General features: G+C 49.9%; 2 protein-coding genes across 3 annotated transcripts; both read right to left on the bottom strand.

Annotated features, from left to right (window-relative positions):
• Window positions 1-4,597: 4,597 nt before the first annotated feature.
• On the bottom strand, window positions 4,598-10,501 carry LOC110477828 (keratin, type II cytoskeletal 5-like). Of its 2 annotated transcripts, XM_031507235.1 has the most exons (10): window positions 9,853-10,501; window positions 9,080-9,294; window positions 7,394-7,454; window positions 6,679-6,774; window positions 6,276-6,440; window positions 5,774-5,899; window positions 5,352-5,572; window positions 5,034-5,068; window positions 4,837-4,869; window positions 4,598-4,743 (listed from the first exon to the last, which is right to left on the bottom strand). In XM_031507235.1, exons 1-10 carry the CDS (start codon window positions 10,417-10,419, stop codon window positions 4,598-4,600), a joined length of 1,665 nt encoding a protein of 554 aa, XP_031363095.1. In that variant the 5' UTR covers window positions 10,420-10,501. The 2 variants fall into 2 exon arrangements, with proteins under 2 accessions (XP_031363095.1, XP_021399612.1); XM_021543937.1 differs by having other exon boundaries at window positions 4,598-4,869.
• A 5,765-nt stretch (window positions 10,502-16,266) lies between these two features.
• Window positions 16,267-21,585, bottom strand: LOC110477816 (keratin, type II cytoskeletal 75-like). Its single transcript, XM_077788592.1, has 9 exons — window positions 20,885-21,585; window positions 19,827-20,047; window positions 18,933-18,993; window positions 18,317-18,412; window positions 18,046-18,210; window positions 17,799-17,924; window positions 17,277-17,497; window positions 17,130-17,164; window positions 16,267-16,721 (listed from the first exon to the last, which is right to left on the bottom strand). Exons 1-9 carry the CDS (start codon window positions 21,575-21,577, stop codon window positions 16,267-16,269), a joined length of 2,073 nt encoding a protein of 690 aa, XP_077644718.1. The 5' UTR covers window positions 21,578-21,585.
• Window positions 21,586-22,115: the final 530 nt, after the last annotated feature.

Below are 22,115 nucleotides of genomic sequence, written 5' to 3'. Positions count from 1 at the left end.
TGGTGCTGGAGCTCACCCACTGCTCAGGAGCTTTTCTTCCAGATCCCACCTCAGGAGCGGTGTCTGGGCAGGTCCCTCTGGGCCAGAGTCCCTCCGGTGTGAGAGAGGCTGAGCAGGTTCTGGAGCTCCCTTCCCTCCCCCTCCTTGTTTCTTTCCACCAGGATGAGCAGTCGCTGCAAGCCAAGAGCAAGAGGCAGGAGAACACTTTAGAAACGCTGTAAACCTGGGAGTAAACTCTTGGCTGAATTTGCATCTCGCACCATGCTGCTGTCAAGGTAAAAACTTCTCCTTTGAGATTAGGGAGTTCTGCCTCTGTCAGGACAAAAATTGCAACTCAAGCCCCTTTAGTGAGAAATCGGAGCCATTTTCCTGTGGTTTAGTGAACGGGGATGTCTCCAACAGCTTTTCATCACCTCCTCTCCATCCCTCTACTCCACTGCTCCTATCCAGATTCCACCTGAGAATGCTTCATCTGATGCAACTTCTCAGGCTGAAATTTTTAGATGCTCCTCTCTGTGTTTTGTTTGCAAAAATAACCATATTTGTAAAACAAGAGCATGTCAAAGTACCTTGCATTGGTTCACCTGTGCTACTTAATCTCAGTTTAATTATCAGCAAAGTCAAGGCTGTAATTTAGGTTAATTTCTTAAATTAAAGCCTTTGGGTTAAACTTGGGCTTCCAAGCTAAATTCAAACCGACTCATTGCGGGCGTAATTTGCTATTTCATCCTGCATTAATGAAGACCAGCAAGACAGAGGTTTTTCCACAGGAGCCCACTGAACTCACAGCACCCATGTGCTGTGGGGCCAGGCCCCTCTGAGACCTCCTGGGTGAGAGGTGAGTGTCCATGAATCCCATTTCCTGAAGGGATGGATTAGGACGAGCTCCTCAGAAGTTTTCCCATAGGTGTTTCCCTGTGCTGGGTCCTTTGAGCCTGTTCCCAGCAGTATCTGGAGGCCAGTCAGCTCCAGCTCCTGGGTGACTTTGAAGTGTAGGTGTGACCTGCTTTCACCAGGTAATTGTTTTCTGTGCCAGCACGGAGACTCTGGGTGCACTCCAGGCTTTGCGAAGAACTTCAGCTCCATTATTTCTCCTTGGCACATGCCTGGGGAGGGCTTGTTCTCCCTGGGCTCAGCTGCATCTCGAAGGACTCTCAGACTTTTGGGGGGGGTCTGGTACCTCCTTTATCCTGTTCTGGTACCTGGTTGGTGGCACCTGAAGGAACCTGGATCCTCCACATCTCCTTGTAATGCCTTTGGAAAATCCCCTGCCCTAGGCTGGGCTGCTGGGGCTGTGACCCCACATGAAAACATGAACTCCAAAGGCTGATGGTGGTCGCAGGGTGTTTGTTCTAGCCTATCCTTTCTCCTGGCCCTGGGGCATGTCTTTTCTCTCAGTAAAGAACACAGAGCCTTGGAAATGGTGTTGCTGGAGAGTCCCACAGTTTTGGCAAGCTCTGTGCACATTCCACATCCCTCAGCTCCATCCCTCTCCCGGCTTGGTTTTCCTTCTGAAGATCCGCAGTGCTGGTGTGGAGTTTAATTTCTCCCTGTTGAAAAAAACCTGGATCAGCACAAAGAGCTGGGAAGACAAACAAGGATTATCCATGTGTCCTGTAAAGTGGATCCAATCACAAGGCAGTGATTCCAGGGGGCCTCATGTTCATTTACCACTCAGCTGTCCCAAGGGATTGGTTCCATTCCTGACTTCCATCTGCTCTGGGCAGCAGGGAATATTGTTCCACTCTGGATTTGCTGCATCCTGTGTTGCCTTCCCTGCAGGCATTCCATGTCTTGTTTCATTTTCAGCCTGTGCAAATAAACAATTTGCAAATTAAAATAATTTTATTTGATGGAAATTCTGCTTTTTAGTCAAGAAAGCTGCAAAGTTTTGTTTTGGAATTGTTAAGGGGAGTTGGTTCAGTGTTTTGGGACAGGATCATTCCCATAGGAAACACTGAAATTAAATGTTGGGTTTCAGAAAATGTTTCACCTGGTGTTTTGGTGGCAGCTAAAATCACGTGTCACATTTAACTTGAGTGTGTCAAATTTTTCAGGTCTCTGCAAATCAGGAGGATGGAAGTTGAATACGGCTTTCTGCATCTGCTCTGCAAATTGTGCCAGGATGGCTCTTAGAACACTTCACTGGAAACAGAAAACACACAGAGCTGCTCAGAGCTTTTTGGTTGCATCCTCACCCTCAGAGTGCAGGAGACAGACCCAGCACTGGCTCACGGAGGCTCAGGAGGTCTCTTGGTGCCATGGGGCTGCGTAAGGATTTGGCAAAGATGTTTCATGGAGGGTTCACTGGTGATGGACGTGGCTGATGGTCCAGTGTGTTGTGCAACTTGTGTCAACAACCAGAAACCATCAAATTTGACATTTTCAGTGATAAAACCCAACAAATTGGGCTGCTCTGCCTCCAACCACCACCTCAGCTCTGGGAGCTTGTCCCCATTTCCTCAAATCAGTCTAAGGAGCAAGGCCAGATGTGTGAAAAGTGGACAAAATTCTTCAATTAATGCAGCGCAACCATTCACCCACCATAAAACCTCCTGTGGTGCAAATGGGCTGTCCCAGCTTTCCCAAGACATTGTCCCATGGCCCTTCCCAGGTGCTGGAGTGGAGCCTCAGGATGTTCATCCCACCATTGGACCATTGGGCGGGACCATCCCTTTCCCTGCTCTGGGTCCCCACCTGCTGGAGATGCTTGGCTGGCTTGCCTGGGATACTCACACCTGCACCAGGTGATGGACAAGGGGGTCCCGTTGGTGTGGGAGGCTTTTCTCTGGAATGTTGCACAAGGGGCTTTTTCTAGCAGACCTGGCTTACATGCCATCTCCTCTCCACCCCTGGCTGGAGGTTGCAGGGATTGAGGGATGGGTTGATGCACAGTGACCATCTCCTTTTGGGACCAGCATTCCCAAAGGGCTGTGGGTCCTTCCTCATCTGCCCCCTTCTGCCCTGGCTCTTTCCTTGCCCATGGTTCTTGTCCTGCCATTGCGGCTGGATTCCCACCTTGCCTGGTGCTGCCCCGCTCCTGCCGGGATCCACACCTGGCACTGGCAGGAAGTGGGATCAGGAGATGCCTGTGGAGCCACAGGAGGGAGCCCAGGCTTGGTATGAGATCTCAGCTGAAACCCCCCCAACCGGGCAGGTCATGGAAATCTCCCGGGTGGCTGTGTGGGAATTGGGAGACTGAAGTGTTGTGGGCACTTTGGAAGACCTTGGGTTCACTCCAAACTTGAGGCCCTGAAACTGCTCTTGCAGAGGAGCAGCCAGGATGTTTCATGGGATATTTGCACATCCCAGAGAAACCTCAGTGTGCAAACAGCGTATGTGCAGATTTTGGGTGCCTTGGCCTGTGCCTGCCCCTGCAGCTGCTCTTCCCAACCAGGTCAATGCCCACCTGCTCTAAACGCTTCCTGCTATGTGCCAGTCTCACTGTGTCCTCGCCATGGTGCTGATGCCAGAGATGGGCTCCTCTGATTTACTCCTGCTTGTACAAAATAATGGCTGAGCCATGCCCTACATGAGGCGGCCCATGAATCCCAAATAAACCTTTGGGAATCGCCTTCCTTTTCCCACTTCCCTGCACTTCCTCCTGCAGTGACAGGCAGAAAGGATAACTTTGCGGGTAACCACCGCAGTGGGCTTCATCCAGCTTTTGGCTCTGTTCTGAGGCAACATTTCCTTCCTGTGCCTCAGTTCTCCTTCCATAGAATCATGGAATATTTTGGGTTAGAAGGGACCTTAAAGCCTATGCCGTTCCACCCACATGCCATGGGCAGGAGCACCTTCCATAGACCAGGTTGCTCATCTCACCCTCCTTTCCATTTGCCCCGACTTGTCCTGGAGCCCAAGTCCTAAAAGTGAGTTTTGTTTCCTCAAGGAGCCAATCCTGTCTCAGGAACTGCCCTCAGGGTGTCCCCAGTGCAGCAGGGACACGGCACAGACCAACACTCACATCAGGAGGAGGGAAGAAAAGCCAAAACCCCAGAGTTTAAAAATGACAAATGCTCTTTTATTGGACCTTACAGTAGGTTAGGCAGGGAAGTAAGGAGGCTTGCAGCCACGAGGACGAGTAGTTAGAAATCTTATACACACAAAGCAAAAACCTTTCCCACAAGTGCCGGAGAAAACAGAAGGGGCTGGAAGAAATCTTGAATTGCAGGCAAAACCTTTGGAGGTTGTAACATGTGTTGGGGGGCAGAGGCTTTTAGAGCCTTGTGGAGATGTTTTCACTGCTGAAAACCTGGGACTGTGATTCCACAAGGCTGTGATTCACCCTTGGAATGGGATGAATGAAATGATTGTCCCTGTTCCATAGTGCTTCCATTTTCCTTTAAATGCCTGACCTTGAGGAGACACCAAGGGCTTGCTGACAGAGGGGCACCACAGGCTCCATGCCTAGCCAGTGACCTGTTACAACCTGTGCTTCAGCCAAAGGTACTCCAGATTCTCACAGAGGGGTCCTGGTCCCCCCTGCTGCCCCAGAGGTGAAGGACGGAGGAAGGAGAGGCTCTAGCGCAGCTATTTACACCATGATCTGCAGGGCAGGAGGCCGGAATTGCCGACGGCCACGTGCTTGCCAGCCTTATCTGATGGTCTTTTTGCTGGTGGTGGTCTTGGAAACGATCCTGACGCTGCCTCCTGTGCTGGAGTTGATGCCCCGGCTGCTCCCGGAGCTGAAGGAGCTGCCTCCACCGTAGTTGAGCCCCCCAGAGAAGCCTCCGCTGCCGCCTCCGAAGCCGCTGCTGCTCATGGTGTAGCTGCTGCTGCCGCCTCCACCGCCCATGCCGAGCCCCCCGCCCAGGCCCAGGCAGCTCCCGCCACCATAGCCCATCCCGCTGGAGCTGCTGACCACGGCTGAAATGAACCAGGAACACCCGCGTGAGGGGACAGCTGGAGTCCCAAGGTGGGGAGATCTTCAGTGTCACCCCCTTGATGAGGGGTGGCTGGGAAGAGGGGGAAGGGAGACAAAGAGGTGGAAGGAGGGGGGTATGAAGGGGTGGAAGGGAGGTGATACTCACAGACACTGACAGCTCCGACTCCTTCTCCAGCAAGCCTGTTGGGAAAGGGGAAAGTGAGCAATAGTGCCAAAGCCTCGTCCATGGGACCATCCAACTAGGACTGTAGGGTGGGGTATGTCTGTGTTACAGGTGAACGGTGACAGTGCTCATTTTTATCAGTATCAGGTGCCAAGAGCTGGAGAAACAAAACTTTGCCTACAAAGTTCACAGTTTCAACCATCTGTCTGTCTGCCCTGGTGCACCAGCCCCTTGGGAAGAGCTGTTTGACCCCAAGGACATGGTCCTTGGTCAGCACACAGCATGTCCACATGTCCTCACCTGCTCTCCTCGCCCTCCAGCAGCTTCCTGTAGGTCGCAATCTCGATGTCCAGGGCCAGCTTGACATTCATGAGCTCCTGGTACTCCCGGAGCTGTCGGGCCAGGTCAGCCTTGGCTTTCTGCAGGGCATCCTCCAGCTCGCTCAGCTTGGCCTTGGCATCCTTGAGGGCCAGTTCCCCGCGCTCCTCAGCCTCAGCAATGGCTGCTTGGAGGTTGGCACACTGGGAGTGGTGAGAACAAGCCATTGTTTCATTTGGGCTCCCCAAACCACTCTCTCTCTTGCTGGGGGGTTGTGGACACTGGCTGGTGGCTCCCAGGATGGCACTGAGGGCTCCTGATGGGACCTGGCTCCTCCTGCTGTGCCTGACCACCATCACCTCCCATCAACCTCCTCCTGCACTGCAGGACCATCCCTCTCCTACCTGTTTCTTCACACTGTCAATCTCATTCCGCAGCCTCTGGACCATCCGGTTGATCTCTGAAATCTCAATCTTGGTGTTCCTCAGGTCATCCCCGTGTCTCCCAGCAGAGACCTGGAGCTCCTCATACTGGTGCAGGGAAAGGAAGAGAGCACTGGTGAGCACTCAGAGCTCAGGGAAGGGTGAGGGGACTTTGGTGGACAGGATGGATGAGGATTAAGGGGTGGGGGACAAGATTCCTCTGAAATCTGCCCACAGAATAATGGCACTTGCCCTTAACTCTCAATATCTTCTGGGAAGGCAGTGCTTGATGGCACAGGGGACCTGGGCATTGTCACCTGCAAGAACCTGGAAGGGGAAGTGTTTAAGGCCAGTTCTGCCAGTAACTCTGTAAGCCCAAAGTCAAAACTTTTGAACAGCTCATCCCTGTCTCCCCTCAGCTGATGGGAAATAATTTATGATAATTTCTGACCACAGAAATCAGTGTGTCACCCCAGTTGCCCACCTTGTTCTGGTACCAAGCCTCGGCCTCGGCGCGGCTCCGGTTGGCGATGTCCTCGTACTGCGCCTTCACCTCGGCAATGATGCTGTTGAGGTCCAGGTTCCGGTTGTTGTCCATGGACAGAACCACGGAGGTGTCAGACACTTGCTGCTGCATCTGGGACAACTCCTGCAGAAGATGCAAAATATGAAGTTAATGGTCTCGTATTGATGGTGGAAACCACAGAGATGAGGTGATTTGGGAGTCCTCCCCGCCAAGATGTTTTCTTGCATTTCCCTTTCTCCATCTCCATTTTGTAACTGATTTAGTTACAAAGGCTGGGCCACTTTCTCCTCTGGTCCCGTAGAGCCCTGGGTGTGGAGTCCATGGGGCAGGAGCTGGGAGATGCTCTCCAGGAGCCACTCACCGCCTCATACAGAGCTCTCAGGAAGTTGATTTCATCTGCCAGAGCATCGGCCTTGCCCTGGAGCTCAACCTTGTTCATGTAGGCGCCATCCACATCCTAAAGAGAAGATACCAATGGTTTCTGATTAAACCAGAACACAAAGGGCTTCAGGACACCAATGGAACCGTATTGGCTTCCAGGTCTATTATTCATATGATTGTGAAACCATGGAATGATTTGAGTTGGAAGGGACCTGAAAGCTCATCCAATTCCCACCCCTGCCATGGGCAGAGACACCTTCCATAGACCATTCATATTGCCTTGGACTCTTCCAAGGATGGGGCAGCCACAGCTTCCCTGGGCAACCTGTGCCACTGCCAGCAGTTCCTTAGGCTCATTTTTATGTCCCTGTGATGAAGGTATTTTTTTAATGTAATGGACATTGACTGTGAGCCAGAACCAGGTTCTTGGGCAGAAGGCAAAGGTCTGACTCACAAGGATGTCACCAGAGACTGAGTTGAGCTGAGCCACAAGAGACCAGAAAACAGGGCAGCTCTATGGGCACAGTGAAGGTTGTGTCCATTCCTGGCCTCAGGAGGACCCAACCTAGGATGTGCTGATCTCCCAGCTTGACCCAGTCACAAGGGTGCAGGACCCCAACTCCCACCAAGTCTTTTTTGAACTCTGCAAGGTGAGTTAATTCCCTTTCCTGGCCCATAATTCCCAACCCAGTCACCTTTTTGAGGACCACGAACTCGTTCTCAGCACCTGTGCGCCGGTTGATCTCATCTTCATATCTGCCGGGATAAAAGAGTGAGGAGGGTTGGATGGAATGAAGAGGTGGGAGTACTCCATTCCCAAATCATCAGTTGTGGCTCATGGATATATTCCCTACTCCCACATGTTTATCCAGAGCAGACGCAGAGCAAATATTGCTGTCTTTGAACTGTGGGACTCCATGGTATGAGTAGTCCCAGTTAAATTAATATATTTTAATCACTGTCCATAAAGTCAAGCTCATACATAAATGTGCAGATTCAGAGCCCGTTTTGGCAGGAAGCAGGAGCAGCCATTCCTGGTGACCTTCGCTCCAAGCAAAGTTATGCAAAAGACTTCCAACAAAGCTGCACTGCAATGTCTACAAATGTATAATAAAGCAATCATTTGATATTTGATATTACAATAATGCTAATGGCTCTGAAGAACCCACTGCAGCATTTAATTAAAACAAAAAACTCCATAGTTGTGCAAGAGAGGATCATTACAGCTCTGACAGTGGTTCTGTGGAACTTTCTATGGCTCTGAGCAATATTCTCTCATCAGATAATCAGGGCAGGGCTTAGCTAGAAAGTAGACAAAACATGCAGGCTCTTGAGACAAAACCTGGCTTTCAAAGGCAGATTCGTGCTACTCCTCTCACCAATACTGGCCAAGTTTTACCTACAGCTGGATCTCTTAGTGGACAAGGGAAGAGGGGGAATTAGCCAGTGGACTGGGAACAAACTCTAGACTTAAAATGTGTTCACTTTCCCAGGAGGTAGCTCTGAAATTCATACTGTAAAATGGATTATTTTGGGCCTAACCGGTATTTCTAAAAGCCTAGAATACATTTCAAGACCTCAAAAGCACCCAAAACCACACCAGAAGCTCTGCCAGTCCCTCCTGTTGGATTTAAGCATTGTCTTCCCAGCTCCCCTCGCAAAAAATCTGTCTCTTCCCATGCTTAACTACTTAATATTAACATATTCCAGCCCTGAAGTGTGAGTCTCAAATTTGCAGCCAGGACTGGTTGAAGAAGGGACATATTGTTCTCAGACAAATAAAAGTCAATGGCCTCACCTAAAAATCCTCCCCCAAAAATCCCCTCCAGGCAGCAGGTACTAACTGGTGTGTCCTGAGAATGATCCATCCCCCCTCCACTGGATCCAGCATCTCAGCAGGGGTTAATTCCCTCCCCAGGGAAATTTTTGTCAAAGGGTTTATCATCTTCCAGGTGATGGGAGCTGAGTGAGCCAAAACAATCCCAGGTCACCTGGGCCCTCCAGAAAGGCTGGAATTTCCTTCACAGAATGGGAAATGGGGGATTTTGGAGCTGGAAGTTTATTGGCTACATTTAATAATGGTTTTGCTGGTCTATTATCCTCACAATTTACTAATTTTTCTGTCTCCTGGTATATTATTTCAGGAGACTCTAGGGATCAGACTATGACTTCTGTTGTGCTGGAGCAGTTCCCCAGGAATGCTGTGCTGAACACTGACCTTGCTTGCGATAAATGTAAAATAACAAAGGGTAAATCTGGGAACACGTCTTATGATGGGAAGAGGAACCCGGATCAAACACCAAATGTGCACCAGCAGGAATGAGCACCAGCCCAGATTTTCCTGGCTGGAACAACTCATGCTCCAGAGTGGAATCCCTTACTTGTTCTTGAAGTCTTCCACCATGTCCTGCATGCTCCGGAGCTCGGAGTCCAGCCGGCCCCTCTCTCCCATCAGGCTGTCGAGCTGCCGCCGGAGGTTGTTGATGTAGGCTTCGAAAATGGGCTCCAGGGACTTCCTGGTGACAGTGTGACCCTGCTCCTGGAGGAGGGTCCACTTGGTCTCCAGCACCTTGTTCTGCTGCTCCAAAAAGCGCACCTGGGGAGAAGCAAAACCAGGGACATGTGTGGAAAAACCTCACAACTGCCAAGAGAAGGTGGGATCACCAACAGAAAAGGTCCAGAGGTGCTGGAACAATCAGAAATAAATTATTAGGAGTGTTCCAGTTTAGGGCATTGGATTCTTAAAAGTATTAGAAGCTTCTGGAGATGCTTAGCAAGATTTTTTCAGGAGTTTTAATCAGGCCAAACACCCGTACTTGCAACTTTAATGTTTCTCCCCCCAGTAGATGTTCAGCCCACCTTACTGGTTTAAACTGGTTGTATCCCATTGTAAAGGAGAAGATTCATCCACCCCAGGATTGTTTATACAGGGAAGAGAAAGAATTACTTTGTCAATAATAAAAAGATGCTGAACAACTCATCCTTGCAAAGAGGAAACATAAAGCAGTTCTTAGTTTTCAGCTAAACCCATGTTGTTTGTTGGCTTGGATCAGTTCAGGCAAGTCCCTAAATCCAAATGAAGTTTCTTCCTGAAGTTTTTTTTCCGAGGCAACTGATAACATGCGTGGCTTGATGGTTCAGACCAAATTCTCACCTTGTCAATGAAGGAGGCAAATTTGTTGTTGAGGGTCTTGATCTGCTCCCTCTCCTGTGTTCGCACCTTCTGGATTTCCGGATCAATATCCAGCTTGAGGGGTGCCAGGAGGCTCTGGTTGACAGTCACTTCATGGATGCCACCAGGTGGGCAAACAGGGAACCCGGGACCACCTCGGCCACCAAATCCGGGCCCTCCTAGCCCAAATCCACTTCCCACCCCATAGCCACCACCACCGGCTCCTCCTAAGCCAAAGCCAGCGCCTGCTCCGCCACCATAGCCAAGACCAAAACTGTATCCGCCCCCGGCTCCACTCCGTAGACCTCCACTGACCGAGCTGTAGGAAATTCTTTTGCTTCCACCCAAGTTATAGAGACTTCTGCTGCCGAAGCCACCACCAGCTCCAAAGCCTCCTCCACCTCCAGCTCTTCCTCCTCCAACTCTGGAGACAGAGACAGAGCTAAAACTGCTTCTGGTCCCACCACCACCACCTCCAACAATAGCAGAGCCTGAGCTAAAGCCCCTCATGCCCCCTCCGGTAGATGATCTGAAAGAGATACGGCTCATGGCTGGTTCAGTTGGGTAGACAAAGAGTAGGAGAGAGGAAAACAAAAAAAGGCTGCGCAGCAGGAAAAGAGCAGAGGGCAATGGAGACAGAAACCCCTGTAATGGGAGAGCTTGGGAGCCTCCTCTTTTATCTGCTTGGAAAACTTGGCACGGGAATTCAGAACTTGACGTGCCTTGCAGCAACTTGCCTTGTCAAACACACCTCGGCTACGGCAAGGCGCTGAAAAATGCATTGTTTGCAGGCAGGAAAGTAACGGCAAGAGGGAGCTCCCCCCTCCACCAAAGCCGCCGCTCTGAGTCATGGAATTAGCATTGAATGGGACGAGGTCTGCACTCCGGGCAGGATGCAACATGATTCCCGAGACCCTGGGAGCCGCTTTCCCTCAGGCGAGCCAAGGATTCGCTGGCTTGAGCAAAGCGAAGATTTTGCAAGTCGCATTTTCAGGTTTAACATGTTGCATAGGCAAGAAAAACAGGGGCTTTTCCAAGATTTCCAATTCTGTGACTGGCCATGCATGTCCTATTGTTGGCTCGGGAAAGTTTGTTCTGAAGGTGTTTTTAATGATCAGTGCTGGTATTGTGCTCTTTTTAAAAAATATTCAAGTTTGATTGATTTTTTTTTTTTTTCCTGGATCTAAATCGTCATGGGCTTGAGGAGATGAGCTGAGTGGAAGTTGTGTCATGGCAGTATTTTCTGGGATCTTACCAAAAGCCATCTCCCCTCATTCCAGGGGAAACTTAGGAATTAGTTAACACGATTTTGAAAGACAGCAAATGCCTTTTCCAAAACCACGTCAACATAGATTGAATAGTACTTTCCTTAATAGAGACTTATACTACTAAAAAGCTGCTCAAAATTATTGTGGTTCTGTAGTACCTCCTTGTCAGGCTCCGAGTTCAAAAGCTCTGTCTGAAGTGGTATTTTTATCACTTTTTCTGCCTCCCTCCGCCCCCCCTCTATATTTATCCAACAGTTTCCACGTCATTGCTGGCTCTAAAAGATGTTCTGTGGAGGGGAATTCACCCACTTTCCTTCCCATGCCCCTCCTTCACTCCGCTGAGATCACACACTTGAAAAAAACTTTTAAAAATAGCTTTTGCCTCTTGATGTTGCTTCTGAATGAACCCTTTTGCAGGACTTTCAACCTCCACAATGAGTCTGGGTTGTGTAAAGGCTTCAGAGCTGGGGATCCTTCTCTTGTGTCCATGAAGAGCTGGACACAAGATACTAGAGAAAAAAATCCCCTCATTGCTACTCAAAATATCTCCCCAAATGCTTTCCTGAACTGGATTCTGCCCACTGGCCAGGGCTGCCCACCTTCGTCAGGTGAAGCAATAGTGAAAGACAAAGAGATGAGACCCTGAGCAGCTCAACCAGAAAAATTCCCAAATTCATCTACGTGAGCAAAAAGTGCAGGGGCTCAATCCAAAAGGAGGAGTTTAAACGGATCGGCTGCGTCTCAGAGATTGTTTGTGTTGTTGTGTTTCCAACCGCTGCTTTTTTTCTGTCTGGGAACTTGAAAGAGCCTGAGCAGGAGGGGTTTGGTTGGGCTGGGTCGGGTTTGGTTGGGTTTTGCCTCCCTGCGCTCAGACAAGAGCAGCGCTCCCGTCTCCTCGGAGCGCTCCCGGTTCCACGGTGAGTCACGGCGGGCGCGACCGGAGCCAAAATCGCGCCCGCCACGGGCCGGGCTGTAGCAAGGGGGTGCTCTCGCCCCGGGAGTGGAGATGTGGGCATCTCCTGCTGCGAAAACTTCACTCCTTGCTCCATCCAAACCCAGATTTCACAGCGGCAGCAGCCTCAGCCGTGAGACCTCTGGGAGCTGAAAATCACACAGTGATACTGAAAATAAATAAACTCTGCGCCAGGCATGGCAGATCCATGGACATTTGCTTCCCTATGCCTGCCCATGTGAACTGGCACAGCTGTGGCAGGAGCCTGCGGACGTGGGCCAGGCAGGGAGCTTGCCTTTGACTCCCAAATTGCTTATGCAAAGTCACACCTGGGAACAGGAGCACAGGTTTTAATTAAAGCAGAGGGAAAGGATTCATGTGGAAGGGAATCATTACTTCCCCAGCTCTTCTAGGAAAGCCTGTTGCTGCAGACAATGGCAATTAAGTGGAATATTACAAAGGATTTGGAAAAGCAAAGCAAAGGATGGTTTAGGCACCAAAACAAGGAAAATTTTTTCAGAATCTCTCGGTCCCTCACACTTTTCCTTTCTTGGTTTGTGTCGCTCACATGCAGTGTCCCACTGAAGGTGCTCAGGGCTGCAGGGGAGCCCAGCTGGCCCCTCAGCTGGGACAGTTCCCTGTGGAGAAGCAGGGCATGTCATGGGGGTTGTCTGGGGGGTGAGGGCACTGCAGAGAAAGGGGAGGAGGAACAGGGCTCCTGTCTGCAGGAGCTCAGCTATCTCTGAGCTCTGAGTTGCTCTTTTTTTCTGAAGGGACTGATAAAAAGATGTTAAAGACTCTCCAGGTTGGTTAAGGTTGGGCTGTCATGAGCTGTGTTAAGTCCTCCCACCCAGCCTGTGCAATTTGGCGGGATCAGAAATCGGGGTGACTCAGAGTTTATTTTTAACCTTCACTGTTTTTTTGGCCTGTATGCAACATCCTCTGGACAGCAGAGACTGAGGAGTCTTGGTGGATGACAGGCTGACTGTAAGCCAGCAGTGCTCATGATCAGAAGGAATGGAATTCCCAATGGAATCCTGGGATGCCTTGGGAAAAGCATGGCCAATGAGGGGATCCTGCCCCTCTACTTGGCCCTGGTGGGGCCACGTCTGGAGTGTTGTGTTCTGTTCTGGACTCTACAGTTCCAGAAGGACAAGGAGCTCCTGGAGTGGGTCCAGTGGAAGTCACAAAGGTGATGAGAGGTCTGGAGCATCTCTTTTGATGAGGAGAAATGGGAGGAGCTGGGCATGGTCAGTCAGGAGAAGAGGGGACTGAGAGAGGATCCCAACAATCATAAGAATATCCAAATATCCATTACAATATCTTATCTGAGAGGGTCTCTCATCAATCCACGTGAATATCTCCAAGGGGTGGAAAGAGGATGGTGTCAGACTGTTCAGTGTTGCCCACTGACAGAACAAGGATCCCAGAATCCCTGAGGTGGGAAAAGACCTCTAGGATCATCGAGTCTCATCTGTGCTTGATCCCCACCTCATCACCAGCCCAGAGCACTGCGTGCCACATCCGGTCATTCCCTGGATGCCTGTAGGCATGGCGATTCTACCACCTCCCTGGGCAGGGAGAAATCATGGCCATAACCCAGAACACAAGAAATTCCACCTCAATATGAGGAATAACTTGTTTCCATGGAGGTGGCAGAGTCCTGGAAGAGCTGCCCTGGGAGGGCATGGATTGTCCATCTCTGGAGACATTCCAAGCCCACCTGGACGCCCTCCAGTGTCACCTGCTCCAGGTGTCAGTGCCTTGGCAGGAGCTTGGACTGTATGAGATCCAGAGTGCCCTTCCAACCCCAACTATTCTGGGATTCTGGGACTCTTGAGTCTGGTTTTGTCCCTGGATTTAGTCTTTCACTGAGGCTCCTTCGATTTCCTGGGCAAAGGGGATGGATATTGCTGTGTTTTGGTGCACCTGGGTTTGAGCAAGGTTTTGCTGAAGTGTCTCCTTTCAACTTGCCAGGACATGCTGGCATGTCGGTTCCTGCTCCTTCCCATGCTCCTGCTCCTTCCCAAGTTCTGCCCGGAGTTATGCAGGGCCAGGATGTTGCAAGGTCAGGGCAGAGCAAAACATCTGAACCTTTGAAATTCAATAAGGGCTTTGCAATAACGTTTGGCTGAGGGTTTTTCTCCACTTTTTCTTTGTTTTATTCTTCTTTTACAATGACTGACTGAAATATCTGCATCAGTGCTCCAAAACAAATATCTGTTTTGTGCTCCAGCACCCATCCCCAACCCAGATCTTCCAGATAAATCTTCCCCAAGAGCCCTGCAGACACTTGGGTTGGCTCTGGCTTTTTAAGAAAGCAAAAATTGAATCCAGAGGTTTTGCCTGGCTGTCCCAAACCCTCCCTCCCATGGAAGAAAATATTTTGGATTAACCCAATTAAGTTAAGAAATGAATGGCGATTAATTATCTTGTCACTTAAGGATAAACCTCCACCCTCCTTCTCTTCCTCCTCTTCCTCCTCCAGTTTTCTCCAATTCTTCAATTTATTTTGGGACAACCAATTTCAAGATTTTCATTCTAATTTAATCAGAATTTCAAAGCTTTTCCCTGGAAGTAAAGAAAATACACCTCCAGCTCATTCTGAGGAAGGATAAAAATATTTTGTATTGCTGGTTCTGGTTTAGAATAGAAAGATAAATAAAAATAACAGATAAATTACCATCTGTTTTTATTGGACATATTCCAAATGCAGAGAGGAAGGGAAACATGGAGTGGCATCAGTATTACGGAAGTATAAAAAGATGAAATTTTCCTTTTTAATATTGCTTTCCGAAAATAAAAAGACACAGTGGAAGGATAGAGGGGTAAATTCCACCAGAAAAGGGGAAAATAGATTTGGGATGCTGGAGTTGCTTTGGGATCCTGCTCTTGACTGCCTTGTTTCCTACACACTGGGCTGGAACCTGCTGCACTTCCCAGTTTCCCAGTGGTCTTTCTTTTGGCAGAGGAACCCACACAGAGAGGAGATGCTGGAATTCCCCCAGGAGCTCTGGACATGGCCCTTCAGGCAGCTCTTCCAGCATGATTTTTGCAGTCTCAGACTTTCCCCACTTTCTGCGACCAAGGCCATGGGGAAAGACAGCAGGACTTGGATTGCTGGAGGATTTGGGAAGTTTTGAAGACATTCCAGCAAAACCTTGTATGGAACAGGACAGAAACCCCATTTAACAGCAAGCATTGATCCTGCTTTTGAAGGACTCGTGTCAGACATTATTTAGAATTTTAAAATCCTATAATTTAGAAAACAAGCCCTTCTTCATAGGTTTTGGATCAATCACTGGTGAATCCTCTGACAAAAACCACCCCCGAAGTTTACGTGTAAGGGCCACTGTGAGCAAGGTTATTTAGGAAGAGAAAGGACAGGAATGGGACAGTGATTTGGGAAAAGCTTTTTGATGAGCTCGTGGCACACAGAATTCTCATCTGTGGGTGGAGGGATCTCAGGTTGCTGCTCGAACATTAATGCTCCAAATCCCTGGTCAGGCTCACATGCCTGAGTTAACTCAGCAGCAAAACTTGGCAATATGTGGAAGAATCATATCTTTCAAAACTTGGCTGTGAATGGAGGAAAGAGGGATTTTCCATCTCACCAGAGTGACTCAGAATGAATAAAATTTTAAGAGGGACATTACAAGCTACTGCCTGGGATCTTTGAGTAGCCTCCAGGGGTTTTTCTAGACAGCAGAAAAATAACCCACACCTCTGATGCTGATGAGCTTCTCTTGTGAAGGGGCGAGGTGGGCTCTTTCCAGCAGTGAAGGCAAAGCAGGGTGAGCTAAACACATATTCCCAGCCCATCCCTGGACTTCTGGGATGAAGAAACCAGAATTGAGCTAAAACTTCCCCTGCTATTTGCTCTGTTTTAGCTGATGGCTGTGGGTGGCCACAATCACAAACTGCTTGGCCTTATTAAAAACAAATGGAAAACCAAACCAATTCCCCATTCAGAACAATCACTTAGGCTGGTGTTTTCCTTTAACTCCTGTTACAGGGACTTGGAGAGCTCTGGTTGCTGTGTGTTCCACTGCTTTTCTTGACCTGAGATCCAAATGCATGAGAACTACAGAGCAGGAGCAGGGCAGGGGCAGCTGGAATGGTGGAGGTGGGGGAGAATGGTGGGCAGGAGGAACAGAGGAGGGTCTGGGCTTGGCTTTACTCGGGCTCTGTGGCATTCTTCAGGCTTTGGCTTTTTATGCTCTTTTTGCTGGAGGAGGTTTTGGAGACAATTTTCACACCTGGGTTGGTGCCTTTTGCACTTCCAGAGCTGAAATTCCCTCCGCTGGTGCTCAGGGTGCTGCTGCCGCCTCCGGCATGGCTGTAGCTGCCAGCAGTGCCCAGACCACTCCCTCCTCCAAATCCACCTCCAAGACCACCTCCAGCCCCGAGTCCAAGTCCTCCTCCGCTTCCAAAACTGTAGCTTCCTCCTCCTCCACCGCCAGCTCCAAGACCGAAACTGCTCCCACCTCCTCCTCCAAGGCCAAAACCATTTCCAACACCTCCTCCAAGGCCAAAACCACTTCCGCCGCCTCCTCCACTCAGGCTCAGTCCACCAAATCCTCCTCCTAAACCAGCTCCACCAGCAATGCTGGAGCCAGAGCTGATGACTGCTGCAAGGAAAAGCAACCAGAAGGTTGGACATCTGCTTGGCAGCCATGGAATCATGGGATGGGCTGGGCTGGAAGGGGCCATAAGAGTCATCCCCATCCCTGCCCCTGCCATGGGCAGGGACTCCTTTCATTATCCCAGGTTTCTCCACACCCCGTCCAACCTGGCCTTGGACATTTCCAGGGAAGGGACAGCTACAGCTGCTCTGGGGAGTCACCCAGTTCCAGGAAGCGCCATCATCAGGACCCTGTCCCACAGGACTTGAACCCAAATTCCATCCCCTGTGCAAGCCCGTAAAGACAGTGGAGGGCTCCAGAAGTCTTACGTGGGGCAAAACTTCACTTTTCCCAGGGTTTCCCCCAGGCCTTGCTACCAAAGCCAGACTTGGGATCCAGAACTATGATACTTACAGTAGCTGATGGGGTTCAGTCCCTCCCCACTGAGCCTGTTGGGGGATTAGAGAAGATAAGAGCAAAATTACAGAGACAGTCAGAGGAATCAAACTCTGATGGGAAAAATGATAGTCACTACTATCCCCACAAAAATTTTGCTCCCACCTGCTCTCCTCTCCCTCCAGCAGCTTCCTGTAGGTCGCAATCTCGATGTCCAGGGCCAGTTTGACGTTCATGAGCTCCTGGTATTCCCGGAGCTGCCGGGCCATGTCAGCCTTGGCTTTCTGTAGGGCGTCTTCCAGGTCAATCATCTTTGCCTTGGCGTCCTTGAGGGCCAACTCCCCGCGCTCCTCAGAGTCTCCGATGGCCGTCTGCAAGGTGGCACACTGCAAGGGATGGGGGGGGCTTGGAAAGCTGCTCTTCCCTTTGGGTGAGAGTCACCCAAGAAAAAAACACATTCTGGCTGGGATGTTGATGGAAAATGTTCCAGCTGAGCTAACACGGCTGGAGTTGAAATGCCAGACTGACAAGAATGACTTAATAGTTAAATTTTACAGTGTGAAGCCCTTTCCAGGAGGGAATTCAACACCTTTAATGAGGCTGGAAAAGTCACTGATGGGCAAAGTTGAGCTGTGGTGTTGAGGGACAACAGAACAGGGCTCCGTTGGCTCCTTTTGCAATTCCTACCTGGTTCCTTGTGTTCTCTATCTCAGAACGGATCCTCTGGATGAGCCGGTTGAGCTCTGAGATTTCACCCTTCGTGTTGCGCAGGTCATCACCATGTTTCCCAGCCGTGGCCTGCAGCTCCTCAAACTGAGGTGAGAAGGAAGATGTAACCTGAACCATCTGAGGTGTCTGGCTGGATGAGACATGGCTCAAACAGACCCTCTTAGGGGCAGCAGGAATTCTGTGTGGCAATGATAGGTCAGCTCACCTTGGTTTGGTACCAAGCCTCGGCCTCGGCACGGCTCCGGTTGGCGATGTCCTCATACTGAGCTTTGACTTCAGCAATGATGCTGCTCAGGTCCAGGTCCCGGTTGTTGTCCATGGACAGGATGACGGCGGTGTCAGACACTTGGGCGCTGAGCTGGGCCAGCTCCTGTGGGAAGCACACGGGAGCTGCACTTACCTCTCCCAACCCTCAGAGTGGTGGCATTCCCCAGCCAAGGACAACGGCAGGACAGGAATAGGGGATTTGTCTGTACCGCCTCATAGAGGGCTCGGAGGAAGTTGAGTTCATCACTCAGGGCGTCCACCTTGGCCTCCAGCTCCACCTTGTTCATGTAAGCAGCATCCACGTCCTGGAAAAGAGCAGCTGTGGGGACACCTGTGGCACCTGAATCCTCTTCTCAGCCAGGAAGAAGTTCCTTGGCACAGCCAAAAAACAGCCAAGCCTGGATACAAGGCTGCCCCTTTCCCTGTTGCCTGGTAGAGAATCTGTGCTTGGCACATCCCACTGGATGAGCACCAAGACGGCATCTCTTGCCTCAGAAAAGTTCTGTGTGTAATTTGGAAGTGGATAAGGAGGGAAGTCCTAGCTCTTTGGCCTTGGTACCTGGGATTCCCAAGCATCACTGACCCCCTTTGTCTCTACATGGTCTCTTTAGCACCTGTATGTGTTGTGGGACTGGACTGGGAGGAGATTTTGCTTCCTTCCTACAAGCCACTCATTTCCCGCAATACCATGATCAAATAGTGATTTAAAGCTCTTCTAAAGGATGAGGATGCAGTTCCATAAGATCTCCCATCCCTCAGGATATTCCCAGTATGTGCAATGGTTGGAGTTGGCTCAGCATCTGCAGCACCTCCTGTCTCACCCACCTTCTTGAGCACCACAAATTCGTTCTCTGCCGCTGTGCGCCGGTTGATTTCCTCTTCATATCTACAGGGATAAAGGGAAAGAGGTGCTGGATCAGACCTTGGGAAGAAGAACAGGTGTCCAGGTAGGACTGCAAAGTGATCTGAACTGGGGGTGGCATGTCCAAATCAACCTCCTGGGAACTGTCCAGCTCAAATGTGTGAGATTCCTCTTTCTCAAAAGGCAGAAAGGACATTTTTGACTTAACACAGATGGAACAAGAAAGGTACAGCTGGTTTAGAGGATTTTCCTTTGCAAGAGCCATCACAAGGTGCTGTGTCCTGGCTGAATCTCCATTTTTTGATGGGAAAAATGTCGATGGACCCTTTTTGGTGCTGTTGAGGAAAATGGGTCCTGAAGGGAGAGATACCTCTGAGTAGGGGTTATTGGAGGTGATTAGTGATGTTCTGTGTTACGGATTGGAGCACAAACTGGAGACACTTTTTTCCCTTTCCTAGAGAAATTTCCATTAATACTTCAGTCTTGATGCTTGAGTTTCAGAAACTGAAATTTTTTACATGAATCATAGAATCATGGATTTACAGAATCATAGAACCGTAGAATCATAGAATTATAGAATGACAGAATCATAGAATTACAGAATTGCAGAATCACGGATTCAGCTGAGTTGGAAGGGACCCATAAGGATCCTTGAGTCCAACTCCTGGCCCTGCACAGGACACGCCACCAATCCCACCCTGTGCCTGAGAGCATTGTCCAAACACTCCTGGAGCTCTGGTAGCCATGGGATGGTGACCATTCCCTGGGGAGCCTGGGCACTGCCTGACCACTCTCTGGGTGAAAACTCCTGCTGCTTAATGTTCAGCTGAACCATTTACACATCATTTCACACTCACTTGTTTTTGAAGTCCTCCACAAGGTCCTGCATGTTCTTCAGCTCCCCATCCATGCGTCCCCGCTCATTGAGCAGGTTGGCCAACTGTCGCCGCAGGTTGTTGATGTAGGCCTCGAAGAGCGGGTCCAGGTTGCTCTTGCCAGAATTGTTTTTTTGGCCCTGCTCCTGCAGAAGGGTCCATTTGGTCTCCAGCACCTTGTTCTGCTGCTCCAGGAAGCGAACCTGAGCATTGGGAAGCAGAAGATAAGATAGAAGACATCTTAGGCAGAAGATACCTGTGAGCTGACAGCCAATATTCAACACTGGCAGTGATGCATGGCAGGAGCCAAGGGATTCCCGAACTAAGAGTTTCCAAGCTGGGAATATCCTCTGGATTACCCAGGACTATGTTTAGCCCAACCTGTAGCTGAGCAAATCCACCCTCATTGGACAGTTCTCTTCAGAGGCAATTTGATTTAGGAAGCCAATGAGGAATAGTAAGAAAATTTGGGTTCAGCTCTTTCTTCACCAGACAGTGAAGCTCTTCTTTCACACCCTCTGGGGTTTCTTTCTTTGTAAGATATCTATCTTCCTTCATTAAAGCCAAGGTCTGAGTGCTAATGCTAAATGGCTTAATTGTCTTTCTTTTTGCTCACACAACAACATATTTATCCAATTAAAAGCTGAGGAAGGACTTGAGTGGCTGAATCAAATGAGTCAATATAAAAAGGATTATCTTGCAGACAATAAACAACAAAGACCAAGACATCTGCTGTGATTGCCCAGAGACAGAATTGTGTTGAGCCACTAGACCTGGACCCAAAACTTATTTACTCCATTTCAACTAATCTGTGTTACTTCTCAGGCACAAAACCTGGATCTAATCCCATTACTACAATTTTATTGTCTTGTTTTCTCCCCTCTAAATGTTCAGAAATACGTTATTGTTTGAGGGAGTTAATGAAGACATGCAGGGATGAAATGAGTGAAAGACCAGAGATCTCTGAAGTCGTATTTTAGTACCTACTAGATCCTCACTCCCCCTCAACCACAGATCCACAGCACCCAATGAAACCTCACCTTGTCAATGAAAGAAGCAAACTTGTTGTTGAGGGTCTTGATTTGCTCCTTCTCATCTTTCCGCACCTGTTGGATGTTTGGATCTATCTCCAGGTTCAGCGGTGCCAGAAGACTCTGGTTTACGGTCACTTCTTGGATTGTACCCACTCCAGATGGGCCACCAGAAAATCCCGCAGGGCTCCTGCCACCACCCAACCCCACAGGGAATCCTCCCAGCGCCCCCAGTCCACCAGGGCCAAACCCTCCACCACCTCCATAACCACCACCATAGCCAAGCCCACCAGCACCTCCACCCAAGCCAAATCCACCACCTCCAGCACCAAGCCCCAGCCCAAGCCCACCACCAGCTCCACCACTGCCAAGCCCCCAGCCACCCACTCCGCCACCACCTCCCAGGCCAGAGCCACCAGCAGCTCCACTTCCAAAAGCAGCTCGGAAGCTGCTTCCAACCCCGATGGAAATCCTCTTGCTACCACCAAGGTTGTAGAGGCTCCTGCTGCCAAAACCTCCACCACCACCAGAACTGCCACCACCACCTCCTCCAATGAGCCTCCCAAAGCCACCTCCTCCTCCTCCTGATCGTGCCACAGACACAGAGCTAAAGCCAGCCCTGTTGCTGCTTGGAATTATGGCCGAGGCTGCACTGTAGGATCGGCCTCCACCTCCTGCCCTCATGCTGAGCGTCCGGTTCATCGTGGCAGCACAGAAGGGCCCCACACAGCCAGAGAGACTCTGCAGCTCTCTGAGGAAAGGGAATACGGGTGCCCCTTTTATCCCCCACGGATCTGGGCTTGGTTTCATGGAAGTCCAGTGATCAACTTAGTGCCTTCATGGTTTTGACATGCCAGGAGGCAGCTGTCTCCCCGAGACTTGTTAAACCCTGATTCCACCCGAACACACCTCCTGGAGCTGGATCTGCTCAGATGGAAGAGTTATCTAACACTCAGATTTCTGGCAGGGAGAGCTCAGCCTGGTGCAAAACCTCTATCTCCTTGCAGAGATGGGTTACTTTATTTTGTATAATTTTTCCTAACCCTGCAAGTGTCCAAGGCCAGGTTGTGAGGGGCTTGGAGCCACCTGGGTTAATGCAAGGTGTCCCTGTGAGGGGTGGGTATGGAATGAGATGGTCTTTGAGATTCCTTCCAACCGAAACCATTCTGGGATTCCATGATTCTATAATTTCCTTACTGTGAAAGAAAATAATTTTTAAATGTTATAAAGCCAGAAATAA

The sequence above is a fragment of the Lonchura striata genome, chromosome 27 (assembly GCF_046129695.1).
Source record: "Lonchura striata isolate bLonStr1 chromosome 27, bLonStr1.mat, whole genome shotgun sequence".
Classification (NCBI taxonomy): domain Eukaryota; kingdom Metazoa; phylum Chordata; class Aves; order Passeriformes; family Estrildidae; genus Lonchura; species Lonchura striata.
The sequence above is the reverse complement of the archived record's forward strand: the minus strand, read 5'-3'. Positions and strand labels throughout refer to the sequence as shown.